We start from the raw sequence: 16672 nt of genomic DNA, 5'->3' as shown, positions 1-16672 counted from the left end.
TTATTAATAAAATGAAATTATTTTAGTTATTTTTTAAGTAATTTAGCATAATATTACTATTGATTTTTATTTTATAAGGCTTCATTTTTAATAATAAATTTTGTAGGTTGAATTTTTATTTACAAAGCAAATTTCAAGAATTTTTGATTTTCTCATATTAAATTGGCAGAAATTTAAAATGAAGGGGTTGTTGTTTCTTGTTACAAATTAAAAAAATTACGATACTTGCTTAAAAAGTTATATATATTGTTATTTACCAACTGGTTGTCATGAAGCATTATCATTTAAAATATTTTATCCTTTATTGTTTTTATAAGGTACGGTTTCGAGGAATCCATTATTAGCAAAGAATCTGTTTATATAAGTTTGTATAATTATATATATATTTATATGGAACAAATAAATGAAAAATCTAACGAAAAAAACGAATCATTTAATAATCCCGATATTAACGTTGACAAAAAAAATTTAAAAAAATTGAAAAGGAAGAAAAAATCTAAACATAATGACAAAGATGAAATACCACTAAAAGAAAATTATACAAAACACGTTAAAATTTCTAATGAAGCTCACAAGTATTATTTAATATAATATTTATAAAATAATTTACAATATTTAGCTCAGGTGATGAAGATAATTTAGATATTAAACCACCTAATTTATATAATTCAATGCCAACATATAGAGGTATTACAAATTTATAAAATACCATTACTTAATTTAAAATATTTAATTAATTAATTTTTTGCATCTAAGAAAAAGATTATCTAAGAAGAAGGGATATACCCTATAATTATAAGATCTCATTACATAGGTATTTTATTATATATTAGCTTGTATTATTCTTTAATTAGGGAAAGAAATATTGATAATAAATATAGATTGCAACAAAACAAAAGAATATTCAATGAAAGTCAATACTCACCAGATAGATTAAAATATGAAAGTATCTAATCATTCAATTGAAAATAATTTATAAATATTCACCCTAAAACTAATTTTACTCTTATGCTGTAAAAACAATATTTTTCTTCAATTTCTAAGATGCTTAGAACTTTTAATGCCATAATATTTATTAAGTTTTTAACTAAAAATAGCTTTCCAAATAAAATATTGGTTGGTATTTTTGGTTTAACTTCACTTAATATTGTTTCTAGTTTATGAATTACATCTTAAATAATCATTGATATCTCTACATATATTTGTGATATGAAATGCATATTTATTAATAATGCCAACATGTTAATTAAAAATTATTTTTTAAACCTTTTTAAAATTATATCCTCAATCAAGCAGTTAGTTGGATGATGTGGATGCTCTGATCACTTGGCCATGGCCATTAAATCTATCTACTTCTGATGTGTCATCTATTGTGGAATAATCTAGGACGATATGTCTTCTTCAATAGTTTCCTCCATCTCATTCAGGTCATATGTCATCACTCCTGTTTTTTTCTGGACTCCCAATTTCTGCATCATTTTTTTATTGTAATTGGTCAGCATGCTTCCTAACAACTCTAGATCCAGGCTCCACCTTGTAAGAATAAAATCTATTCCTCTTTACAATAGGCCCTTCTCTTCATCCTAGTTTTAACTCATTCCTATCCAAACTGGTCCCATATCATTCTTGTTGCTCTGTATTCCTATCCTGGTATTCCTTGCTTTTTCTATTACTCTCTTCTATCTCTTTTATTGGATTTGATCTCAATCAATCTAATTTTGGGTTTAAATCTTTTCCTAACATTAACCTGCTGGAGATCTCCCAGTAGTAATGTGAACACTCCTTTTTATTTGATCACAAGATTTTTTAGTATTATTTCTCTTTTGATGAACAATATTTTCATTTTAGTGTACATATAGTTGTTCTATCTGGCAAGGTTAATGTTACAAAGAAATTTAAAAACCAATTTAAATTGGTTAAGATTAAATCCAATAAAGTAGACTGAAGAGAGTAAAGAATGAGCGAGGAATAAATACCATGATAGGAATATAAAACATTGTGAATTACAAAATGGACAACTTGTTTTATGATAAGGAATGAGTTAAAGCTGGAATAGAAAGAAAGGTCTATTATGAAGAATAGATTTTATTCTTATGAGGCAGAGTCTGGAGCCATTAGGAAGCATGCTGTTAAATCAATCAAAAAATATGGCGAAAATTGGGAATCCAGAAAATGAAACAGAAAAATGATGATACATCACTTAAATGAGTTGGAAAAACTATTGAAATGGAAGACATATTTACCGGAGCTTAATCAACAATGGGTAGACTATCAGAAGTAGATTCAATAGCCTGTCTAGAATTGACTAAGTAGTCACAGGGCCTGTCATTTGACCAATTGCTTGATTTAGGAATTATACATTTTTATTGTTAAAATATATTTTTATTAATTATTTGGATATGTTATATATATATATGATATTTGGTGGTTAACATGTTGTACATTATTAATAAATATATGATTTGTATATCACAAATAATAGTAAAGAAAAACTCAGGGTTATTTTATTATAAACCTTAGCAGCATTAACATTAAAATCATCATGCTCAATCTTCTCCTGGTAGAGAGAAGTCTTTATTAGTTTAAGATAAGAATTGCATTGCTTAACTGAATTATTCAATTCCAATCATTATTCAAAAATAAGTTAAAACATTAGAAGTTGTATGGGCTTATAGATGGAGCCCAAAGTTAAGGTTAGAATTGAACAAATTTATGTCTTTCTAATTATTGCAAACTGGGCTAGATAACTTTTACAATTTTCAAGGGTTTGGCCAAACCAAACACTTGATCATGGATCAGTTCAGGCTAAGCTAGCCCATGTCAATCTCTATAGTGCATTATTTTTGTTCAAATTGTTTAAATGAATCAAATAATTTACTATTCATATTTATGAATTAGAAAATTTACTATTTATATTCCATTTCTTATTTTTTTTGATGCATTATCACTCTTCTTATTTAGCTAGATACTCAATGCCAATACCAAAAATAATATTTAATGTACCTTTTTTTAAAAAAATATTCAGGCAAGATAGACTTGAATTTAAGCCATATTGATTTGGAAATAATTTCTAAAATAAAAAATGACAATACTACTAACCTAGACTGCCAATTCATCTATTAAAGTTGAACATACACTGAAGCCAGTGATAGGCAGTAACATTTACTGTAATAGCCTTGAAAAGTTGTTTTTTTAAAATACCTTTCACTTGTCTCGATGCTTTTCAAAAGTTATTTTCAATGGATGTATATTTTTTTTAATGAATTAATCGTCACTCTTGGTTTTAATGCAATTAGGCCAGATGGACTTGCTCTTAACTTAACAAAATTATTTATATTAGACAGATGACTTGGTTTAAAAAAATATTTACTATAACAAAAAAGTATGGGAAATATATTAATAATTAAACTATTAATATTCTAATTTATCATACTTGTAAATGTCTAAATTCAACCTACCAAAATAGTTGGATGAACTTGGACCTAATTATTATTTATAATATTTGCAGACCTAATTATTTCTATCAAAAATTTTCTGGGCCATACAGGGCTGACAATTTTCAAAATTAGAACTAGCTTTAATTTTTTTATTGTTCTGACAGAGCATGATTCTGGGCATGAGGAGATTTCTTGATTATCACTAATTGTACCTCAATCCCATAATCCCATTTATGTGTTCTACTTCAAACCTGGTCAGAGTTTTTTATTCCCTGTGTGTCTACAGAGTGTTCCCTGCTATTTTTATCCTTGTTTGCTTATATATAATTTATGCTATAACTAGACTCACATATGCTCTTAAAATCTTCTCATTTCACTCTATCCCAAACCATTTCACAAAACACATTTATTAAATTTGTATCAAATAAAGATGGGCCATTCTCATAGGTAACACTACCCTATGTCATACCTGTATCCTAACCCACGCATCGCATACATATCTTTTTCTCCCATCTCCATATTTCAATCTTTTCCAAGGTTTTTATGTTACCTTTAGAAATTTCCTCTTCTATAGGGACTGACTGGCATCATTGATCTTGTTGAACCTGTATTGAAAATTTAAACATGTATTGTTTATTTTTATATTTATTGCTAAAATAAAAAAATCTTGTCATTATTTGGCGAGTAGCCACAGTCCTTCATACACATTTACAACATAAAACTTGTTACATGCTGCCTGTATTTGTTTCAACTATCTTTCTGTCGTTTCAAAATACATTGCTAACTTGAATGCGTAGTACAGTGCAATCTTCCTTTTTAGTACAATTCTTGTTTGTCTTTATTATTGTATCCAAGGATAAACTAATCTTATACCCTAGCCTTTGCAGAATCGGTTATGGCGAATTGACAATTGATAGCTGTTGCTATCAACCTTCTATGGATTCTATACACAAGATTCCTAGTGTTGTCAAATGGCCCAATTTAGTTTTAAATTAATATTTTAAAAAATAATAATACATATACTTCGAGATTGAATAAATGTCCAAATATTTCTGGAGTAAAATTTTCAGGCTTTCCTAATATTTTATGCTAAAATTTTGAGCTAGCCATTTAATAATACATCTTTCAATGATATTTCCAAATGTAAATCGTTTTTGTAAGGGGCAGTTTTAAGAGTGAATATCTTTAGCAGAGATTTTTAATTCCTTCAGCTAAAGTTTATAAGGATCCAGTGGGGCAAGGATTTCCTTTCTTAATATCTACCCGTTCATGGATGCTATCAAATGACTTTTATTATCTCTTAATCCTTGAGTATTTGGAGAATTATGAGGGCATTGAATTGTCTTAGGTAGTTGACAACATCAATACCATCAAATAAAATCATAATTTGATCAAAAAATATTAGGTTTTTGTAATAAAAATATTTTGGCCACCATTTATTAGAAAGTATAACTCATTTATTAAGTTCAAACAAATACCTTTCTTGTCCTTAAAATTTCAATAACATTGACATTTTCATTCTAATTACAATATATATATTTTATAAAATAATTTAACTAACCTAAAATGAAATTGAAATTAAAATATCACCTTTGGACATTATTTAACATAATTATAATTTATGTAATATGTTGTTACTCGCAACAAAAATAACTAAATTTTGTTACTAACATTAAAATTAGTCAAGTTGGGAACCTATATTAAAAATCCAAGATAAACAAAATATTGTATAGATATTGGTTCAAAAACCTTGTTTAAATAAATATGGAATATTGATTTAAAAAAATCCTTAATTGTATTTTTAAATAAATATATATATGGAAAAAAGCTATAAAGCAATATTGTTTTAGAGAACTGAACCTAGATATTTTTCCTGATTACTTTTTAAAAGATAATTCTAAATTCTAAAAAGGAAATTGAATTTTTTTTTGATTTAATCACTAATCTTTTACAAATCAATACTAAGCCAATCAAATAAAAAAATAAACAGTATGATTATATTTCAACACAAAATATAAGAAAAAAAAACACTGCAAAAAATTAATAATATACAAAGAAAAATAATTAATAAATTTTTGAGATTCTTTATGCGCATTCAACTCTTTAGTCACAGACATGCTTGGATAGTAGGTTCAAAATAATTATATATATTTTTGAGATGCATGCTTGGATAGTAAGTTCACCTAGTGAACAACGTTGAGCAGTTATAACATAACCCCTCTGAAAACATCCTATCAGAGTTAGTCAAGGTTGCTGGAATTGCCAGATAATCTTTGGCGATTTTTGATAATATATGATATTAATTTTGGTTTAATTTCCACCTTCAAGGGGATTTTTATCTTGGAAATGGAGGCTTCATCAATATATTTACTTGACTATAATTTATTATATTAAAATATTAATCTTAAGATTGTCTCAGTATATACCATAATTTTTAATAATATTTAGAAATTAATTAAACTCATATACAGAATATTGTAAAATATAAAAAAATAAATTTATTTGACCTTCGTAGCTTATATGAGACTATGCAGACCCCCTTTAAAATAACAATAAAATCTTAAAATAACAGGTTAAGTCATTTTATTAGAGTTTATTTAGTATTTGTATAAAATATGAAAGTTGCAAATAAATTAAATTTTAAGATATGAAGTATCTAAATTTTGGTCTGAGGGAACCACATTCATGTTATTTTCACCTGTGTTATAAGGGTTAAAAAATAATTATTTAAATTACAAGTAAATATTTTTTATTTTAATCCCAATCAATTTGATTAAATCATTTCAACTCGAATCGATCAGTTTATTCTGTTTTCATAATAGAGCTTCCTTCTCGTTTCCATGGTTAATGACTTATTCTACCTTAGAGCTCGTGTCTGCATATTTTTTTTCTTCATATAAAATACGTATATATTTTAATATTCGCTTCGCTCGGGCTTTGCAGGTCTCTACAAGGGTGTGCTGATGTCACTGATATGAAAGGGAAGCTTAATGTACAGTGGTCTATCATACATAAAAATTCATCTGCATTTTCGTTCCTTGTTTGTGCTATTTTTAAAATTGAATGTTGAATGATCCCACTAAATATAGATTAAAGCTTTAAATACATTTATGGAACAATTTAAAAAAATATATTTCAATACTCATAATAACACAATATTAAAAAATAATTCAATTATGCACTATAAAGTAAAATGTTTCTTATAACATCAGATCTCATTAAAAATTTTAATGTAAATGTATTTTACAATTTTTATGATATTGCGAAGAGATTTGAAATCACAATGATTTAGATATAATTCTAGTTTAAAAAAAATCTACACGATGCTTATAAGAAACTAAAATAAATTGCACACGATTGATGTTTTCATCTCTAATATAAAGTAATTTTTAATTTTCTTTACTGATAAAAAATTTTATTTATCTAGAAAGAAAAAAGATTCAAAATGGGTGTTTATTAGTTTAGGATTAATTAGTGCTGTAAACATTTCTAAAAAAATCGAACGCGTTCAACGTTTGACAAAAATCGAACGCGTTCACATTCGTTCAAAATTTTATGATAAATTTTAAAATTTAATTTAATATAAATAAATGTCTTAAATTTTTAACACAATATATTAACCATGTTAAAAAATAATATAGTTTTATTTTGACATTATAATTTAAATATAATATAATATAGTGAATAAAAAGATATTTTTTATTCATAAAAAATTGTTCATATTATTATAAATTAAATATAAATGATAAATATTTTTATAATTACAATTGTTTTTCAATTAGCTATATTAAAAACGCTCTCTACAGGGGCAGATGAGGGGATTGCGGTATTATATTTAATAAACAACTCTTTTAACGAGGGGCATTTATTAAAAACATTTATTGATTTGTCTTTTGCTTCAAAAAATTGAGATACATCTCGCCCAATCCTCTACTTCCTCGTTTTATATTAAATATTTTTATAAAAATATTAAATTAGTCATTTATAGCATTTTAATATTGTAAATAAAAATATAAAATCCTAGGTATAGTAGATTCAAAGAAATAATTTTTATATTAAAACTTTTATATCATATAAAAGTTAATTATTTCTACAATATAAAAATTTATACTTTAAATTGTGTTCAACATTTAAAATATAAAATTCTTGATTAAAATAATAGTGATTAGATTATAATTTCAAAAAATGACATTGAAAATAAATTCTAAATTATATCAACAATTTTCTATCTAATTACATAATATATAAAATTTAATAATTTTTACTTAAAATATATTTAATTGGCTATTTAGTTATATTAGATAAAATAATTAATATTACAATTAAATGTTTTAAATTGGAACTTGAAGATTTTGAATAATACTTTTAAGGCACATTTTACATTTGATAAGTATTGAATTAGTTCCTTCAAGGATGTTACTGTAAAATATTTACCATATTTGGGCCATGGTAATGTTAATTCATCTGATTGTGATTTTTCAGAATCAGATTATGATGATGAAATAAATATCCATAATCTATTAAATTAATATATAAACAATAATATTCAAATTAATAAAAAATATTTGTAAAATTGAGCGAACGTTAAATTCGAACGCGTTTGTCAAAAAAAAGAACGCGTTCACGTTTAAAGTTCGTCAAAAATAAAAGGAACCGTTCATCATTTTTCCAAAAAAAACGAACTTCGTTTGCGTTTACATAGGATTAATTATAAATACTTTTTATTAATTATGCAACTTAAAAATGGTTATATTTATTTGCTAATCAATTTATTAATATATTCTTTTTTAAAAACAATGAAGAGGAAAGGGGACACAATTTGTTTTACAAGCATTACCCCCCTACCACATCTGCCCATTTATACTCATCAGGCTCGTCCACTCATTCTTCCCCAGTAGCCATCAATAACCGTGTTGCTATCATCGACAATCGGTCACCTTCACATAAAGCATATCACAGAAGTAGTTATAAATTGGCTTCATCGGATAATACCAAAGACAGCTTAAAAAATAATCAAAACCTTACTATACCAACTCCCCAAGAATTATCAAACACTCACAATAAAAGCGATAAGTTGGAAAAAACTGAACGCAAACACAAAAAGCATCGTCACAATCGAGAAAAATATGGCCAAGAATCTATGGATAAAGATAGGCGAAAAGACAAAGTGAGTGCCACCATCCCACAAAATAAAATAGATGTACAAACAACAGTTTCGCACAAAACCGAAACAGAAATGAGACAAGCTCTTCTCAGCAGAGAAGATAAGCTTTATAAGAGGCCTGCACATTTTCAAACATTAGATAGCAAACGTGCATCAAAAACGATTCAGAAGGAAGAAAATAAACTTTATACATTGAAGGTATTGATTAATTTTTTTTACGGTTTTTAAATTTTTTATAACTTCTAATTATTCTTTTAAAATAAGATATGGGAATTTTTTTATAGATGCTTAAAACCCGAAATAATATTGTAACTATTCTCAAGAGCTCTGAATCTATGATTTTAAAAATTTGTCATCGATCAGATATTTTTTTTAAATAAAGCCACGAAACAACCGAATCGGAAAAAATATTTGTCAGACCTGGTCCCAATGAAGATTATAAATCAAGGTTTAGCCCAACTGAGAATGGTCCCTTGATTTTTTTTGATTAACTAAAAATCTCTTCCGCCATATACTTTTTTTAGTAATACACAAATTATGGATTTAATCAGGAATGTGACGACAAAAATTTTAGCCGGGTTCAGTTCATGGTAAAAAATATTTAAGTCGGTTCGGATCTAGTTCAGGGAAATATCTTTGAACCCGGGGTTGTCCTGGTTTAGGAATTTTTGAATTGATAAAAAAATTCTATATTTAAATCATAATTAAAAAACTAGTCATAAATTTGGCCTAGCGACATTTTATCACGCGACACTTTATCACGACTACACTTTATCACGACTACACTTCACTCAGTCATTTGATAACGCAAAATTTCATCATGCGACATATGAACACGCGACACTTTATCATGATATACTTAAAACTTTTAATATAATATATTTAAAAAGTTAAATTTTGATAATATCTCATTTTTTGACTTTTCCGTTTAAATTCCGATAATTAAAAAATTTTAATTCATTTTTTTGCATTTTTTTTATTGAGAAAAACTCATATTTTTATTTTCATAAGTATAATTTTTTTAACTTAATTATCAAATCGAGCCATTTAACAACACGCATCATTTTTTTTTCATAAAAGTATGAATTTTTGAAATTCAACTAATTTATTTGGACAAAAAAAAATGAAAAACCTTTTATTTACGAAGATTTATTTTATAATTTTATATAGAAAAGCACCATTCCATTTATTTTATATTTAAAATCCAATTGTTATTTTTTCTTTCCAAAATTTTTAAAGTTTTAGCCAAAAAATTTTAAAATTAAAATTTTATGTTCTTTAAAAATAAAGAACAGGAGATATGGGCAATAAGTATGATTTCAATTTATACTTTTTTTTATTAATATGTAACTATATATCAATATATCACGAGTAAAAAGTATAAATTATTTATAAAATATTTAATTGAATAAAATATGGGCAATAGCTTTTAACAATTTTAAAGAATCAGATAGTCCATAATTCGAAACACATATGAAATCGTTTTTTAATATCTTCAAGTGTTGTTCCCAGTATGGCTTGAAGATATAGGGCCTTATGTTTTTGCATATCTTTTTGAATCCCATCTAAAAATTTCCAAAGCGTTGGGTAAGAACATTGGTATAGGGATTAAATTCCATAATGCCACCTTTCAACACAATTTGTTGTTAGGGCGACACCTTCTAACGTTGAATTGTGTTTGTTCCATAATTTTACATTATAGAGAGATGCTGCAAAATTATTTCGTTGCCCTATAAATATATAAATTTACAACAAAAAAAATATTTTTTAATTTTTAATGGTCGCGTGATAAAGTGTCGCAAGATAAAATGACGCGTGATAAAGTGTCATCGTGATAAAGTGTCATCGTGATAAAGTGTCGTGGTGATAAAGTTTCCTCATGATAAAATGTCGTCATAATAAAGTGACTCCAAATCATAAATTTAGTATAAATATATTTTATTTAAAAATACAAAGCATAATCATGTAGCAATTTTAAAAATTTTATTTAGACGTATTAGCATAATATCTTCCAAGAATTGTTCGCTCATCTTCGATCTATGCAGTGAAAGAATTAATTTCAAATTTAAAAAAGATCTTTCAACGCTCCTTCATTAAATATATTTATATGAATATATGATAAATTAACTTGGCTTGAAGGAATAGCAAATAAGATTTTGGATAAAATTTATAAATCAGGGTGCGGCAGCTTAGCAGACTCCCAAAAATACAAAATATTTTCCCTCTTATCCAAACTTTTAAAATCATCAAAATAAATAATAATCGTTCCACTACTTTTCTCTGCAATCGTTGGCCCTCTTTTAAGTATTTTCTCTTTCTTTGTAACAATTTCTCTAAATCATCTTGTTAAAATAACTTCATCCAAACTATTGTTATCAGAATTAACAAGTTGCCTTTTTGCACAAACTATTCATCATCATTAAGTAATATCCGTATATTTAAGGATTTATACCGTTAACTAGTAGATAGCCCGTCAAAAATGACGGGGAATGAGAATTTTCTTCTTACTTTTATGATAGTTGTTACCTGTTATTTGAAAATAATATACAATTTTTATTCTTTTTGCCCCCCCCCCCCACTTTAGGCCAGATTCAATCCATTAAAACTAAGTATAAATACTATGGTTTGAGTAATAATAAATTAAAAACTTTTACTTGATAATACCAATATTATTTGTTAAATATTACTGATCACTTATACCTAATATTTAATTTTTTAAAAATTCCCAGGCAAAGTACAAAGCCATAATAATTGCAAAAAATTCTTCCAAGCTAAATGAAAATAATAATTTTGGTAGTTGAGAATTAAAATAAAATATTTAAATAATCATAAAGAATTTATAATACAATCAAAATCAGATTTTCATGGGCTTAGTTTTTTTGATCAGGCCGAGCCCAGGCCTGCAAAAAAATTTGTTTTAGGCCAATATCTACCCATAGTTAATAATAAATAAAATTCTCAAGCGTCTAAGCTCATAATAATTTTTCCAGCCCAATATAATTTATAAAAATATTTTCCAAGCCCAGCCCAACCCATAATAATTTTATAAAAAAATTAACTTATCCAGGTAATTTAACAAAAAATGATTGATATATAATTATAAGCAAGTTTCTAAAATAGTGTAATTATTGTAATGTATAATCCCTATTTTGAATTATTAAACATATAGTCGAAAAAACGCTATATTGTCCATTGTCACAAATTAACAGAGTTGTTAAAGAATCTAGATACAAGTATCTAGATATAAAAATGTGGTATCTGTATCTAGATAGATTTTTGATTAAAATATCGGTATCTAGATATTATTTTAGACGATGTATCTGTATCTAGATCCATTTAAAAAGTATCTTTTAACAACTCTGCAAATTAAATATACTGTAAATCTATCAAATTTAAATCCTTATATTGGCCCATTTAAGGGTATCCTCTCTCTGTCATAGTAAATGTTTATCAACATATTGACCAATAACTACCCTTATTTAAAAATCTGGATTGGGTCATAAAATATCAAAAATTAACATCCAGATTGCACCAAAAAATTTGGGCCAGGCTTGAAAATGTAATTATTTTTTTCCATACCTGGGCTGTGCGTATCTTTGATAAATATAATATAAAATTTTGAAATATTATAATTGTCCTAATTATAAATTAAATAAATAATAGTCTTACAAACTAATATGATTATTCTAATAATTGTCAGATTATTAACAACAAAAATGTATTATTTCATTAATAAAAAATCCTAACTATATTATAGGAGTCTGTGGATATAAGACGACGCCATCCTAGTCACAGTGATATAGAAGATGATGTAGAATTAAATGAAAACGAATTTGAGGAGAATGGGTATTTTAGAATGATACCTTCTGAAGAGGAAAATGAACGGCTAACTGTGTTAGGCAATTTGTTGCAAGAAACGGGAGAGGATAATAAAGATGTTGATATGATTTATGAGAATGCTTCAGAAGAAAATAAAGGTATTTTTTTGATTATTTTTTTTTTAAATATAATTCTGACTACTTTATTATAGGGTTAGGCTAATTGTTAGTATTTCTAAAATATTTTTTTATAGCTATATCCCGCTATTTAAATAGAATGTGGGGACATGTTACCATCATTACTGAAATAACTGGTTAATTAATTTAGGTGAAATAATCTCTAAAATAAAATATTTAATAATTAATTTTTTTTTATAAAATCGGGATTTCTTTCCTGTTGAAGAAATTATCCCAACGCTGATCACATGTAAACTAGAGAACAAGTTTTCGCCAAAATCAATAGATCGGGTATAGTGTCTTAAATAATCGCACATAGACATATATATTATTTGCCTATTTTATTTCTTTCACGAACATATTCTCAACAAAACATTTTACAGAAATAACAATATTTTGTGTAGTTTGTTGTCTTAACTCACCTCACATATAATAATATAAAATATAATTATAGATATCATTTAAATCAATTTTAATGAAGTAACTTATCAATTTAACAACTTAATTATATCTATTGTTTTAATTTTAAATATTACAGTGTTTAGAGTTTAAAAAAAATATTGTAGATTTTTTTTTGAATAAGAAAGATCTTTAATCAAAAAATTATATTAACTTTTCAAAAATTTTTGAAGATTTTTTTTAAACTTCGATTTTAGGGCACTCATTTTATAACAGGTATTTTGTATATTTATAGAGATGAACACCAATATTTTTGAAATGGTCAAATAAAAATTATATATTCGAAATGGTTAGAAATAATATATAGAATACGATTTGGAGTCGCTTTATCACGCGTCACTTTATCACGACGACATTTTATCACGGCGACACTTTATCGCGACGACACTTTATGACGACGATACTTTATCACGACGACACTTTATCTTGCGACACTTTATAACGATACTTTATCATGCACACTTTATCACGCCTAAGAAATAAGTGTGGTGTTTTTATAAATAATTTATATTTTTTACTCGTGATATATTGATTTATAGTTACTTATTAATAATAAGTAAAAATTGAAATCATTCTTATTTCTTATATCACCTGTTTCTTTTTTTTAAAGGACATAAAATTTTGATTTTAAAAATATTCTTGGCTAAAAATTTGACAAATTTTGAAAATAAAATAAAACGGAAATGGGATTTAAAATATAAAATAAATAAAATGGTGCTTTTCTAGATAAAATTCTAAAATAAATCTTAAAAATATTCGTTTGAAAAATTATATTTATATTGTATTTCGTAAAATAATAGATTATAAAAGGTTCTTTTTTTGTTCAAATATATTAGTTGAAATTCAAAAATTCAAACTTTTATGAAAAAGAAGAAAAATGATGGAACTTAGTGTTGTTAAACTGCTCGATTTGATAATACTTATGAAAATTAAAATATGAGTTAATACAAAAAAAATTAATTAAAATTTTTTAAATATCAGAATTCAAATGTAAAAGTCAAACCCCCCCCCCCTCCCGAGACCAACACCAGCCTACTTAGAGTGATAATTATTATTTAAAAAATGAGATTTTATCAAAATTTAACTTTTCAAATATATTATATTATGTTTTAAGTATATTATGATAAAGTGACCTATGATAAAATGTCGCGTGTTCAACTGTCGCATGATAAAGTATCGCATTATCAAATGACTGAGTGATAAAGTGTCGTCGTGATAGAGTGTCGTCGTGATAGAGTGTCGCGTGATAAAATGTCGGTGGGCGATAGAATAGATATGATTTTTGCTATTGATTTTAATTTATACAATTAAAATGCCATATAAGATAAAATATCGCAATATTCGATATTCATTTTATATTGGGTGTTTTGCATAAAGCGTCTATATTAGTGATCTGCAACGGGCCTATTTTATCAAGCCCGGCCAGGCCCGATTTTTTTTTTAAAAGTTTTATCGACTCGACTCGAACCCGAAATTTTTTTTGAAAAGTTTTACAGGCCCGGCCCGAATTTATTTTAATATAGAAATTAATTTTTATAATTACTCAAAATAAAAGATATGTTATATATATGGTGTCTGGTTTCTATAAATAAAATCAAATATTTTTATTTTACATAAAAAATTCAACATAAAATTAATAAAATATTAATTATTGACTGACCACTTTTTTGGGCTAATTCTTATATTTATTACAGAAACCTGCAGCCCGGGTACAAAAAAAAATTCCAAGGCTTGACCCGTTCCAAGGTCCACCCGACCCGGTCCGAATTTTTTAATGAAAGATTAGTGTTTGAAAGAATCTTATTTATCTTATTGTTGAGAAGTATTTTAAATAATCGGATTCGGGCTGGGCTATAATAAAAAATTTGGGCCCGGTCGGGTCGGACCCTGGAAATTTTTTTAAAATATATCTAAATTTATCATTTTATATTAAATTTTTTATGTAAAATAAAAATATTTTATTTTATTTATTGAAACTAAACGACATATAACATATGTCTTTTATTTTGAGTAATTATAAAAATTAATTTCTATATTTAAATAAATTTGGGCCGGGTTTGAAAAATTAGGCCCGGTGCAGATTACTAGTGAGAAGTATCTTTTATTTATCTTATTGGTGAGAAATATCTTTTATTTATCTTTTATTAAATTCATAATTTTATAATTATCTAATATTCAGTGTGAATTAAAAAATATAAATTACCGCCTAGCGACATTTTATCACGCGACACTTTATCACGACGACACCTTATCACGACGACACCTTATCACTCAGTCATTTAATAACGCGACACTATCATGCGACATTTGAACCCCGACACTTTATCATGATATACTTAAAACTTTTAATATAATATATTTAAAAATTTAAATTTTGAAAATATTTCATTTTTTTTAAATTCCGATATTTAAAATTTTTTTGCATTTTTTTATTGAGAAAAACTCATATTTTAATTTTCATAAGTATAATTTTTTTTAACTTAATTATCAAATCGAGCCGTTTAACAACACTAAGCATCGTTTTTTCATAAAAGTTTGAATTTTTAAAATTCAACTAATTTATTTGGACAAAAAAAATGAAAAACATTTTATTTACGAAGATTTATTTTATAATTTTATATAGAAAAGCACCATTCCATTTATTTTATATTTAAAATCCAATTTCCGTTATTTTTTCTTTCCAAAATTTTTAAAGTTTTTAACCAAAAAATTTTAAAATTAAAATTTTATGTTCTTTAAAAATAAAGAAACAAGAGATATGGGCAATAAGTATGATTTCATTTTTTTATTAATATGTAACTATAAATCAATATATCACAAGTAAAAAATATGAATTATTTATAAAATATTTAATTGAATAAAATATGGGCAATAGCTTTTAACAATTTTAAAGAATCAGATAGTCCATAATTCGAAACACATATGAAATCGTTTTTTAATATCTTCATCTGGTACAGTGTTGTTCCCAGTATGGCTTGAAGATATAGGGCCTTATGTTTTTGCATATCTTTTTGAATCCCATCTAAAAATTTCCAAAGCGTTGGGTAAGAACATTGGTATAGGGATTAAATTCCATAATGCCACCTTTCAACACAATTTGTTGTTAGGGCGACACCTTCTAACATTGAATTGTGTTTGTTCCATAATTTTACATTATAGAGAGATGCTGCAAAATTATTTCGTTGCCCTATAAATATATAAATTTACAACAAAAAAAATATTTTTTAATTTTTAAGTGGTCGCGTATAAAGTGTACGATGATAAAATATCGTCGTGATAAAGTGTCCTCATGATAATGTACAGTCGTGATAAAGTGTCCCATGATAAAGTGACTCCAAATCATTTTATTTATCATGTTACCACCAGCCTTGCATGGCTCTAAACACATACACATTATATTATAATAAAGAAGTGATTAGAAATAGAATATATTTTGATTTTGAGATATATTATAATTCCTTCATTTTTAAAAAAATCATCGCATCTGGCTGGGTTTAGATCATAAAGTTTTTGACCATTCGGACCGAAAAATTTGAGGTCTCTAGTACCTACTTCAAAGATGAGGAGGGAAAAGATATCTGGGTGTATCCATAGCATATGAAACGAAGAATTTAAGT

At 26.0% G+C, this 16672-nt stretch overlaps 1 protein-coding gene across 2 annotated transcripts in view; it reads left to right on the top strand.

Annotated features, from left to right (window-relative positions):
• The first annotated feature begins 359 nt into the window (after positions 1-359).
• Positions 360-16672, top strand: part of LOC135923365 (cyclin-dependent kinase 11B-like) — a 32896-nt gene continuing 16583 nt past the window's right edge. The window contains exons 1-6 of one of the 2 annotated variants that reach the window (XM_065458061.1): positions 360-575; positions 620-687; positions 757-814; positions 855-946; positions 8240-8799; positions 12359-12578. In XM_065458061.1, coding sequence (XP_065314133.1) covers positions 391-575; positions 620-687; positions 757-814; positions 855-946; positions 8240-8799; positions 12359-12578 — 1183 coding nt within the window. In that variant the 5' untranslated portion in view covers positions 360-390. The remainder of the gene's footprint in view (positions 576-619; positions 688-756; positions 815-854; positions 947-8239; positions 8800-12358; positions 12579-16672) is intronic. The other variant, XM_065458062.1, reaches the window with a different exon arrangement.

Source organism: Gordionus sp. m RMFG-2023, chromosome 2 (genome assembly GCF_954871325.1).
Source record: "Gordionus sp. m RMFG-2023 chromosome 2, tfGorSpeb1-WG-v2, whole genome shotgun sequence".
NCBI classification, from domain to species: Eukaryota; Metazoa; Nematomorpha; class Gordioida; order Chordodea; family Parachordodidae; genus Gordionus; species Gordionus sp. m RMFG-2023.
The sequence above is the reverse complement of the archived record's forward strand: the minus strand, read 5'-3'. Positions and strand labels throughout refer to the sequence as shown.